At 46.2% G+C, this 11,676-nt stretch overlaps 1 protein-coding gene across 1 annotated transcript; it reads left to right on the top strand.

Annotated features, from left to right (window-relative positions):
* The first annotated feature begins 1,972 nt into the window (after window positions 1-1,972).
* hspb7 (heat shock protein family, member 7 (cardiovascular)) lies at window positions 1,973-4,918 on the top strand. The gene is made up of 3 exons (XM_007906969.2): window positions 1,973-2,293; window positions 3,763-3,896; window positions 4,644-4,918. Exons 1-3 carry the CDS (start codon window positions 2,110-2,112, stop codon window positions 4,827-4,829), a joined length of 504 nt encoding a protein of 167 aa, XP_007905160.1. The 5' UTR covers window positions 1,973-2,109; the 3' UTR covers window positions 4,830-4,918.
* The last annotated feature ends 6,758 nt before the right edge of the window (window positions 4,919-11,676 follow it).

An 11,676-nucleotide genomic window follows, 5' to 3' on the forward strand; every position in this document is an offset into this window, starting at 1 on the left:
CTGATGTGGTCCTGATATAAATAAATAGCAAGTCAGAGACAGCTGAGGAGAGAGATTCTTTATAGTACCTTAAGCATCAGAGAGTTTCAAGGGGCTTTGCTTTAATTGCTGTCAAGTGTAGCAACTGTTTTTGTTGGCAAACACAACAGCCATTTTGCAGGCGGCAAGGTTTGACCGTGAGAGACCAGGGACCCTTGGCACAGTTGAAAAGGTAGGTTTCCAGTTGGTAGACAGATAAAGAGGGGGGAGAGGTTGGAGGGATAGAGTTAGGGGGTTCTATCAGTTAAGGTATTGTACTGTAGCTGAAAGCAGAGAAAGAATCTGAGGTCTTAAATTGTTCATGTCAAGAACTATTGCCTTAGCGTTGCAAGAATTTGGAGAAATTATTCAATACATTTTGCGAGTTTTCAAAAGTCCTTAAGTTCACAAGAATGTCAGGAGAAATCTTGGGGAGGTTTTGAACCCCACTCTCAGCCTCCAGCTGATTTTCAATCCTTGCTTGATTAACTCGCTGATGTTTAGGTGACCACATGTGGGAGTTGACCTCGAGCACGATTTCATTCCACAGAGGTTAAGGCTAAGCTTGAGCGGAGGCTGCTGTGACTTCCACGGAGCCTCAATGAAGTGTTACAACGTGCCTGGAATGACCAGGGACAATTAATAATTAAACTATTTTAAAATGCAAAGCAAACAGGAGCAAGCATCGTTTGGTAGTGTTTAACCCGTTTACATTGGATGGGGTGGAAAATCCCAGTCGTCTCCAACACGGGAGAGCTGCTGCTCGGTAAACGGAGGCTTGTGTGTGGAGTAAGGAAACTTGCCCAATATTTTGCCCTGCCCGGGAATCGAACCCAGGTCCTCTCGCTTGCGAAGCGAGTGCTCCAAACAATACGGGACTGGATTCCACAAACCCTTGCAGTATCAAATCAAGGATTGTATGAGCATAATGTTTTTAGACTGCGTTAGGGAATTGTATGGTTTCAGTAACAAAGTGGACGTCACAGATAACGGCGTCGGACTATTTAACCTGGTGACTTTCAATCAATCCCTGATACGGGTTCTGTTGCTGTGAAGTCTTTCCTACGAGCTCAGTGTCATCACCAAACAGGTGACGTGTGTGTCCTCTGGTTAGCGTCCAAAATTGATTGGGATAATTATAGACAATATTATACTTTTCTCCTGCAAATATTTCTCCAAATCCAGGCCGACTGCCAATTTAATTAAGGCTGAATTTAAGGCTGGTTTCAAAATTCCACCCAGTCTGGATGTTAGTCTCAGGGAATGGGAAACTTCAAGCCTGGGATTTCTGAACCGCATGATCCAGTTACGGTCTGAGGTGCCAAGAACATTGTGTTCCTGCCCCCAAGCCTTAGGTATGAGATGATCGAATCTGGGGCTTGAACCCACAAACCTTCTGATCCAGAGGCAAGAGTGCTATAAACTGAGCCGGGATGGTACGATACAATGGGATGGAATGGGCTCGACTGGCTGTACAGCCTATTCCCGTTTCCTATGTCAACAAGAACAGAAAGAACAACTTGCATTTATCTAGCGCCCTTCACGTGGGGTAATATCCCCAATCCTTTGCAGTTTTCCTTTCCACTTTGCTGACTGAACTGCCGAGGCCTATGCCCGTTTAGAAGGTCGCAGGTGAAACCTTTCCCCACTCGTCGCAATTGTTCCATTGAGTTCCCTGCATCTAAATAAAGCACGTTTCCAGCTTCTGGGCAGGGGATCTGTGCAGCTTTAACAAGAACTGCGCTGGAGAGGAGTCGGGTTTCTTTTTCAGGCCTCCATTGAGCCAGGCAGGAATGCTTGCGATGAGGACACATTCCTGGATCAGTCCGTTTGTTTGGAGGACTCGGGCGACCTTTCATCTGGGGGAATTTTCACAACTGCATGCCTGATGTGGCCAGAGCTAAAATTAACATCAAGCCTTGACGTCGGCAGTCAGCCGAGTGGGAAGGAGGTTGGTATAAAACCGCAGCATACAATCCCATTAGAGGATACAAAGGAGAGAGTCCTTGGGATCATATCTGTGCACTTAGCAGCTGAGCTCTGCTTGAGAGGTGAATTTGCTACTCGAGTTTAAAGGTTTCGCTGTCATCCATGAGTTTAAAATCCTCCTCTGCTCTCAGATCTGAGCGCAGCTTTCACCAGAACACCACCTCCTCCTCGTCCTCGTCTTCCAGTCCCGCTTTGGATCAGTACATGGATAAGCCAATGGGTCTCTTTGGGGACGAGTTTCACGGGAGCTTCCTGAGGCCACGAAATGAGCAACTCGGATTTTCAGGCAAGTGTGATTAGTCTGCCATAAGAAGTTCAACCCTTGGTCCATACTTGAGAGTCCCATAGCTCAGTCGTTCGATCACTCGCCTCATAAGCAAGAGGACCCGGGTTTGATTCCCAGGTGGGAAATAACCTCAGGCAGGTTTTCTCACTCCTCACACTAGCAGTAGATAAGAACCCAGTTGTCCACCAATTGGCAATTCGCTTTCCAGGGTTAATAATTTCTCCTCCCACCCAAAGGCATTTGATCATTCAATCCAAGACTGTTTGTGGGACGTTGCTGTGCTCAATTGGCTGCCGCGTTTCACCCACAAACTATACAGTCAATCTACTCGATCATATATCCTGTGAAGCGCTTTGAGACGTCTCAGTGGTGTGATAAGGTGCTTTATCAAATGCAAGAATTATTATTATTGTTATCACTGAAGTGCTTTGACTCACTATCACGTGAAGGGCACTATATAAAATGCAAGTTGTTGTTGTCGTCGTCGTTGTCGTCGTCGTAGAAGGATCGAAGCAAAGCCTCATTTTTTCAAATTGTTTTTGCTGTTAAGTATTTGTGTAGGTTTTGGCTTATATTGAGACACTGTGAAATCACACTGAGTTGGATTTGGCTCAGTTGGTAACATGCTCACCGGTGGGTTGGAAGATTGTGGCTTCATTACCCCCCCCCCCCTCCCCAACACAACGTCAGAAGCTGAGCCCACGGACCAGGACTGGCATCCCAGTATGGTGCTGGAATTGTCAGGGAGTGCTGTACTTTGGATGAGATGCTAAGCAGAAATCTTGTCTGCCCGTTCAGGCGGAAGCAATAGCAAGAATCAAAGATCCTGAGATAGTTTTCAAAAAAGAAGGGAACTTCTCTCAGTGTCCTGGCCAACATTCCTCCAGATAACTGGGAAATTCAGTCATGGCTGTTTGTGGCTCACTGCTGTGTGCAGATTAATTGCTTGGTTTGCCTCCTGCCCACATTTAACCACAATCACCTCAAAGCATTTTGAAACGTTTTGCTGTGATAATTGCAGTCAATTCACTGAACAGATTTTAGTTCAACATAAGAAGCGCGCAGTGCCAGGAGCATTATGCGGAGAAATCATAACAGCGCCTTCGGATGTCCTCCCGACGTGAAAGCCGCTAAACAAATGTAATTTGATTCGCCTTCAATCATCCTGGCAGTCACATGCACATGTCATGTCCCAAACTATATGCTGCAGTTAGTGGCTTTACGCACCAGGCAAAATCTTTCCATCTCTAAACGTTAACGAACAAACAATATGAGAAAGCTACGCCTCTTTATTTGACTGGTGCTCTCTCCGTATAGTATTGTATAGAAACCCAGAACAACTCACAGTAATTATATCAATAGATATTTTAATACTGTACGCTCACACTCCAGTAAAGTGGATGCTGATCTCATCCCAATACCACATGACATGTCTGATGGGATTGTCCAATGTGTTTTACTCCAAATAGGGCGTCATGGAAGCACGGGGAATGTGAAGTCCCTGGGACACAACTATCAGTTCACAGTAGATGTGAATGACTTCTCACCGGAAGATATAATAGTTACAACTTCCAACAATCAGATTGAAGTCCACGCTGAGAAGGTGAGTCCGTCACAACCTTCACACCATCACTAGATTAGTTTGGATGAAGAAGGCCCTTCGGCCCATCTGATCTCATCCTTGCAGATTAGCCACCTCTATCCCCATATCAGGTCGCGCCTCAAGATCTTCCTCTTCGACCGTGCCTACGGTCACCTCCCCCTGGCTCGTTATCGTGCTCTGTCTCTGTCAAGCGCCCTGCGTGAGGGACGCTACAGAAATGCACGTTGTTGTGGTTGTTGCTCTGTGGCACTCTGTCCATGGATTGTTGACCTTTAAACATTTTCTGGGGTCCCCCAAGCCTTGGCTCTTGCCGACCCGCGTCTAATAATCCCAGAAAACTGGGTGCATTCCTCCAGGGTGAGAGTGCGCATTCCATTGCAGACATGGGGATTGCTGTGTGTAGATCACCTGCATATGTGGAACACTCAGTCTGGTTTGCGTGCTCTTAAGCACAGTGTTGGGTTTGTCTGTGTGTCAGACTCCAGGCCGACCAAAAATAATCTGCAGCTCAAACTGTCAGGTTTTCTGGTTGTGCTACACCTGGAACTCTCTCCCAATCTCTCCACCTCGACTCCTCCTTCCCCTCTTTTAGATCACGACTGACGACCTTCCTCTTGGACCGTGCTTATGGTCACCTCCTACTTCAGGCTCCGCCATTGTCAAGACACTGCCCCGTGTGAAAGGCGCTATATAAATACAAATTGTTGTTGTTGACAGTCCATTCAAGTAAATGTCTTTTGCTTTCAGCTCGCTGCAGACGGAACGATAATGAACACGTTCACCCACAAATGTCAGCTGCCTGACGACGTTGACCCCACCTCTGTGACTTCCGCCCTAGGTGAGGATGGGACATTGACCATCAAAGCAAAGAGGCACCCAGCCAAGCACACTGAGCACGTTCAACAGACTTTCCGAACCGAGATTAAGATCTGAGCGTGTGGGGGTGCAGGGGAGAGCTTCAAAGGAGTCGGCCGATAATGCCTACGATAGTGTAGTTGGTATGATAGGACAGTGCTAAGATTTCACGCTGGATTGATTGTTTGACACTGTACCCAACCCCTTTGCCGGACTAACACATATCTCAGCTTGTGCCAGCACTGAAACCTCAAGCAGAACCTTGTGTTACCTGTAGTAAGGGGTTTGAAACTTTGCTTTATTTGAGTCATTTCATTTGTCTTATTGGGGCAATAATCCATTTTTTGTGACATTTGTTCATGGGATTAATTAATTAATTAAGAAATCCAAGTAGTGGGGACTCCTTCTAGCCATTGGAACTTTGACACAACTCGAGAGAGAAGCAGCTCTGTCTGAAAACAGATGGAATTGGAGGTGATTCTCGTCAGTTGGAGTCATAGAATTGCAGCTTTCTTGGTTAAGATATATTGCAAAATTGACCAACCCCCCCCCCTCCTCCCCAACCCCCCCCCCCTCCTCCCAGAAGCTTTTGATAGTAGACCTTGCAAAGTCATCTCCAGCCCCACTCGGCTGGGCAGCATCATCATTGCCAGTTAGAGGAAACACGTGAACTTCACTTAGAGTTCTCTTAAAAGAAATATATAAAAATGGAGTCCTCCCCCCTTCTCCCCTTACCTCCACCCCCACTCGCCGCCACGCACCCTGTCATTGCAAAACATATCTACGTTTCTAAGTTTCTCCTCAGTAACCCATTGGAGCCAAACCCATTGGCCTCTAAAACCTGCTCGCAATCAAATCGCAGCGACTTCATCTCAAACCTGGGATCTCGGTGGAGTCGGGGTTTTGTGATCTATAGGAACAGAAGATCCTATGTTCCTGTTATAGTATATCATGCCCCTCAAGCAGGGTAGCGTCTCAGAGCGCTTGATACTCCTGTAACAGCATTGAAACATCATGTGCCAGAAAACTAAAGCCTTTGATCAGAAGCCATTTCTGGCCGGATGTGGCTTTTCCCAGATCAGTTTCGACCCCTTATCTCCTTCTGAATCCAAGTGGTTGCAATATGGAAAGGAAAAAAGGGTTCCTGTGGATTGCCAATAAATTAACAATCTACTCTAGAGCATAGTTATTTTGACCCACACTACACTACGTCTCACCTGTGTCTTTTGGCAGCAACATCTCAGATATTTCTTAATTGTAAGTAAAATCCGTAGAGGACTGTAGCTGGAGCACACTTGTTTGAAATCAAAGACAAGGACTGAGTCTTATCTGGAATGTGAACCAGAGCAAAAAACTAATCCAGGGCTTTGTACAACACGGCTCAACACGGATTTATGGCTAAAATTATTCACTTTAACAGGAACCCATGCCCTGTCTCACCCCTGTTTAAATTCTTATCTCAGTGTGGGCTGGGCACTTGTCTGTGTCAGTGTTAAGTAGTTATTTCCATCCTCTGACTCATTTCTTCCCGGCAGTCTTTCAACACTGGGCCAGGGTAGGAATCCAGCAAAGAGACATACCTCAGCCGCTCGTCCTTTATCTCAAGTGATACGCAGCAAGAAAACCAAAGCGAGAGACAGAGAGAGAGAGAGACACTGAAGTGTCATTTGTAATGTGAGGTAGAACCTCACAATCTCTCTAGGTTGTGAGGTTCTACCCCTCACCTCTCATTGTGGAGTCCTGTAGCGTAGTGGTTAGCATGCCCACCCCGCAAGTGAGAGGACCTGGGTTCGATTCCCAGGCAGGTCAGGGTGAAACCTAAGGCAAGTTTCCTTACTCCACACACAAGCCTCCGTTTACCTAACAGTAAGTAGGAAGCTGCTTTTTAGTTGACTGGTAGATCGCTTTCTGGGGGTTAAAATTTCTCCCCCAAAATAATTTGGTCACTCAATCCAGAACTGTTTGTGGGACACTGCTTACTGTCGCGTTTCGCCCACAAAATACATGGTCAATCCACTTTACAAGTAAATCCTGTGAAGCCCTTTGAGATGTTTCACCTACGACTGTTTGTGGGACATTGCTGTGCGCAATTGGCTGCTGCGTTTGCCCACAAATATACAGTCAATTCACTTCACAGTGTGTCCTGTGAAGCGCTTTGGGACGTCCTCCCGACGTGAAAAGCGCTATATCAAATGCGAGGATTATTATTATATTATTGACGTGATAAGGCGCTGTATCAAATGCAAAATGCAAGGATTTTTGTTATTATTATAAAGAATCCCTTTTGAATTCCCATTGAATCCGAGTCACTTGAAGAGTTATCATAAGATAAAGATAGATGATATCCGCTAGTTTGTAGGTCCAGCAAACAGTCGCCAACAGAAGTAGAACAATTGCAAGATAGAATTAATGATGAGGTTCTAAAATATTCTCCAGGCAGTGGGTGGACCGAAGTCTCTGCCTCCAATCATAGTTGGAGCAAAGCCCACAGATTCTTTTGGAGAGGAATTTCCCTCAGTGTTCCAGGCTGATCCATCACTCACCTCGTGACGATAAACTATGTGTGGTTAGTGCTGGTTAGAGATGAATTGAAAAGGCTAAACTTTAGAACTGCAGTAAAGTAGATAATTTAGCATCTTAATCTCCACCGCTCGTACCCAGAACCATAGAAACATACAGCACAGATTGGCCATTTGGGTTAGAAAGAGAAATCTATTCAGTCCCATTTACCTGCCTTTTCCTTTTATGTCTGCAAATGACTCATTTTTAGATGATAATATTAATAATATTCCTTGCCTTTGATTTGGCGCTTCACAGAATATACCGTAAAGTGAATTGTCTGTGCATTTTGTGGGCCAAACACGGCAGCCAATTGCGCACAGCAGCGTCGCACAAACAGTCATGGATTGAGTGACCAAATTTGTTTTTTATCGCTTTACCTCCTTCTTAAAAGCTAACATAGGTCATGCTTGGACCCTGCAGTGCCCTCCACATCCTATTGAGACTGTGTGTAAAAGAAAATCCTCCCAAACTCCCCCCTTTCCTCTCTTACTAATTATTTTAAAGTACCTACAAGCATTACTCTTGTTTGTACTTCTCTCCCACACTCCTGTCACCATGGAAAAAAAAAAGTCTCTCTGTCGTCCTTTGAGCATTGTCACATTGTGCACACGTTACATTTCTCGCGCCATGTCTAATAACCTGATGACTCGTGACTTATCAGACCTGCCTCACTTCTGGAAATAAACATTGTCTCTCCCTGTGCTTGTGATTATCAATCGCTCCTGAGCCAAGCTCCAGAGCACTCCAGGGTGAGATCGTGGAGGGATTGGATGTGAGGATTATAAATACATGGAACATATTCTGACAGCCTTGCCATCTTGTTGAGGAAGGTCAGACTCTAGCGGCTATTCCTGACGAGTGTACACAGTTACCTAGTAACACGTCACCTAAAAAAAACATTAAGCACACCACTGATTAGAAGGCAGTTTCCATCAGCCAGTCAAGTTGTGTTTAGATCTCAGATGTAAATCTTGCAGCAGGAAAGCCTTTTGGATTAGCTCCCGTCGCTCAAAAAACTGCCTGGCGAAAGGCTGCGTTCAATGCAGCGCCTTATCACATCATTGAGACGTCTCAAAACGCTTCACAGAATATACTGTGAAGTGGATTCACTGTGTATTTTGTGGACCAATCGCGACAGCCAATTGCACACAGCAGCGTCCCCACAAACAGTCGTAGATTGAGTGGCCACATTTTTTTTTGGAGGCGGAATTATTACTCCAACAATCGACTAACAACCAGGTTCCTAAGTACTGCCGGGTAAACAGAGGCGTGTGGAGGAAGGAATCTTGCCCAAAGTTTTGTCCTGCCTGGGAATTGAACCTCTCGCTTGCGAGGCGAGTGCTCTAACCACTGAGCTACAAGACTACACAGAAAATTGGAATCAACCTGAAAAGTGAATCAGACCAAATTAATTCTGTATTTTAAAATGTGATACTTGCAATTGATGCAACGCGTAAAATGCGGAAACATCTCACAGTGCTTCACAGGTGACTTAACAACTTTGATATTTTTAATTAAGATCATCCTGATCATTTTGGTTGCCATTTAGTTTTGCACTCTGACGACACTCTTTTAAGCAACACTCTCAAATCCCTCTTTATCCCTGCAAAATGATTCCCATTGTCTCGATAAAGCACTTTGAGACGTTCATCCCACGTGAAAGGAACTATGTAAGTGAAAGCTGTGGTTAGTGCAGTTAGGGGCTTGCCAGCACCTTACTTCATGCACCCAAATTATCGCCCTTGAGGTCAGTGCTTCTCTGGAGCAATGCCAGTTAATGCCATTACACTGTCAATTCATTCCATTTAGGGCCATAATTTTGACTGTAAAGCCATCAAACAGCATTTACCTAAATATAATTCTTTGTCATAACTCCTCTTACTCATAGCTAAATGCAATGCAATACGGGACGTCATGGTGTAATGGGATTAATGTGTGCAGTGTCACCGATGAGTCATTTTAACACAAGATCACATTTCACACTGTTCCAGCCATGATCTCTGGGAAAGGAACTGGGATGAGGAGTTCTGAGGAAGGGTCGTGGACCCAAAACGTTAACTCACTTTCCTTTCTCCACGGATGCTGCCTGACCCGCTGAGGGTTCCCAGCAACTTCTGTATTTGTTTCACATTACCATTGAGGGTTTGGAAAGATCAGTGGAAAGTCTGTAGGGGCTGATATAAAGTTGATATTCTTAGCAATGTATTTAGTCGCAGCCTATACGTATATTTGTGTATATATGTGTGTATTCACATTATTTGGGGGTAAATGTGATACATCAAATTATCGGTGCATTGTTAGAGGTGTCATCCTTCAACAACAACAACAAGAATATAAGAAAATAAGGAATGAAACAATTTAATGGAGAGTAAAAATGACAATAAAGCTCATATTTTTTGAGGCCTGATGTTCCACATGCTAAATAGTTTTAATCTTAAATTCTGAGGTTGCAGAGAATTATCATAATAATTATAATCCTTACATTTGGTATAACACGCACATTTTTTAAATTGATCTTTAACCTAGAAGCCAGTTTTCCGCAGTTCTTAAACATAAATGATCTTTCAAGATGAAGAGTGAACGGAAGAATCTATTCTGTGCAAAATTGTATTACAGGTTAAGTCCTGCAGCTCAGTGGTTAGAGCACTCGCTTCGCGAGCGAGAGGACCCGGGATTGAATCCCAACAGAGCGAAACCTTGGGCAAGTTTCCTTAATCCACACGCCTGATAATAATCCCTCTAGAAAAAAAAAACAATAATAATTCGGTCACTCAATCCACGACTGTTTGTGGGGACGCTGACGTGCACAATTGGCTGCCGTGTTTTGCCCACAAATATACAGTCGATCCGCTTTACGGTCTATTCTGGGAAGCGCTTTGAGACGTCGAGAAGACATGAAAAGCATTATATCAAATGCCAGGATTATTATTATTATTTTTATTACTAAACCAGATGCCAACAGTTGTTAAAATACTGTATAAACAGCTTAATGGCCCCACCTAGTGGTCATAAATGCCATTACATGGTTTCTGATGCCACCAATTATCTTCACATTAAAACAGAACAAACTCGTATTTTAATAGCATCTTGTCATTAATAATATTCCTTAATTTGTTAAAGCATCTTTCCCGTTGGGAGGACATCACAAAGCGCTTCACGGGATGTACTGTAAACTTCAACGACTGCACATGTTCGATCCGCTCGTGTCAACAGGTCGGATTGTGTAAACACGTCATTTCGCCAGAACAAACTTCCACAAACAGCCCAAGCGAACAGAGGAGTTTGCTCCCCTTTTCTCTTTTAAAAATGGCAGGGCCAGCAGGGTCGGCAAGGTTGGTAGGGTTGGCACGGTTGGCAGGGTTGGTAGGGTTGGCACGGTTGGCGAGGTTGGCAGGGTTGGTAGGGTTGGCAGGGTTGGCGAGGTCGGCAGGGTCGGCGAGGTCGGCAGGGTCGGCAGGATTAGCGAGGTCGGCAAGGTTGGCAGGGTTGGCGAGGTCGGCAGGATTGGCAAGGTCAGCAGGGTTGGCAGGGTTGGCGAGGTTGGCAAGGTCAGCAGGGTTGCCAGGATTGGCAAGATCAGCAGGGTTGGCGAGGTCAGCAGGGTTGGTAAGGTTGGCAGGGTTGGCAGGGTTGGCGAGGTTGGCAGGGTTGGTAGGGTTGGCACGGTTGGCAAGGTCGGCAGGGTTGGCGAGGTTGGCAGGGTTGGTAGGGTTGGTAGGGTTGGTAGGGTTGGCGAGGTTGGTAGGGTTGGTAGGGTTAGCGAGGTTGGCAGGGTCGGCAGGGTTGGTAGGGTTGGCAGGGTTGGCGAGGTTGGCAGGGTTGGTAGGGTTGGCACGGTTGGCGAGGTCGGCAGGGTTGGTAGGGTTGGCAGGGTTGGCGAGGTTGGCAGGGTTGGTAGGGTTGTTAGGGTTGGCGAGGTTGGTAGGGTTGGTAGGGTTAGCGAGGTTGGCAGGGTCGGCAGGGTTGGTAGGGTTGGCAGGGTTGGCAGGGTTGGCGAGGTTGGCAGGGTTGGTAGGGTTGGCACAGTTGGCGAGGTCGGCAGGGTTGGTAGGGTTGGCACAGTTGGCGAGGTCGGCAGGGTTGGTAGGGTTAGCACGATTGGCAGAGTTAGCGAGGTTGGTAGGGTTGGCAGGTTTGGCGAGGTTGGCAGGGTTGGCAGGGTTGGCAGGGTTGTCAGGATTGGTAGGGTTGGCAGGGTTAGCGAGGTTGGCAGGGTTGGTAGGGTTGGTAGGGTTGGCAGGGTTAGCGAGGTTGGCAGGGTTGGCAGGGTTGGTAGGGTTGGCAGGGTCGGCAGGGTTGGTAGGGTTGGCAGGGTTGGTAGGGTCGGCAGGGTTGGTAGGGTTGGCAGGGTCGGCAGGGTTGG

This window comes from Callorhinchus milii, unplaced genomic scaffold (assembly GCF_018977255.1).
Source record: "Callorhinchus milii isolate IMCB2004 unplaced genomic scaffold, IMCB_Cmil_1.0 Scaffold24, whole genome shotgun sequence".
Classification (NCBI taxonomy): Eukaryota; Metazoa; Chordata; class Chondrichthyes; order Chimaeriformes; family Callorhinchidae; genus Callorhinchus; species Callorhinchus milii.

What these genes read in the sequence shown, in the direction of transcription:
- hspb7 (XM_007906969.2), top strand. Translation starts at nt 2,110, where the DNA reads ATGAGTTTAAAATCCTCCTCTGCTCTCAGATCTGAGCGCAGCTTTCAC. An exon ending in TGAGCAACTCGGATTTTCAG is followed by an intron (nt 2,294 to 3,762) that starts GCAAGTGTGATT and finishes TACTCCAAATAG; the next exon opens with GGCGTCATGGAAGCACGGGG. An exon ending in TTGAAGTCCACGCTGAGAAG is followed by an intron (nt 3,897 to 4,643) that starts GTGAGTCCGTCA and finishes TTTTGCTTTCAG; the next exon opens with CTCGCTGCAGACGGAACGAT.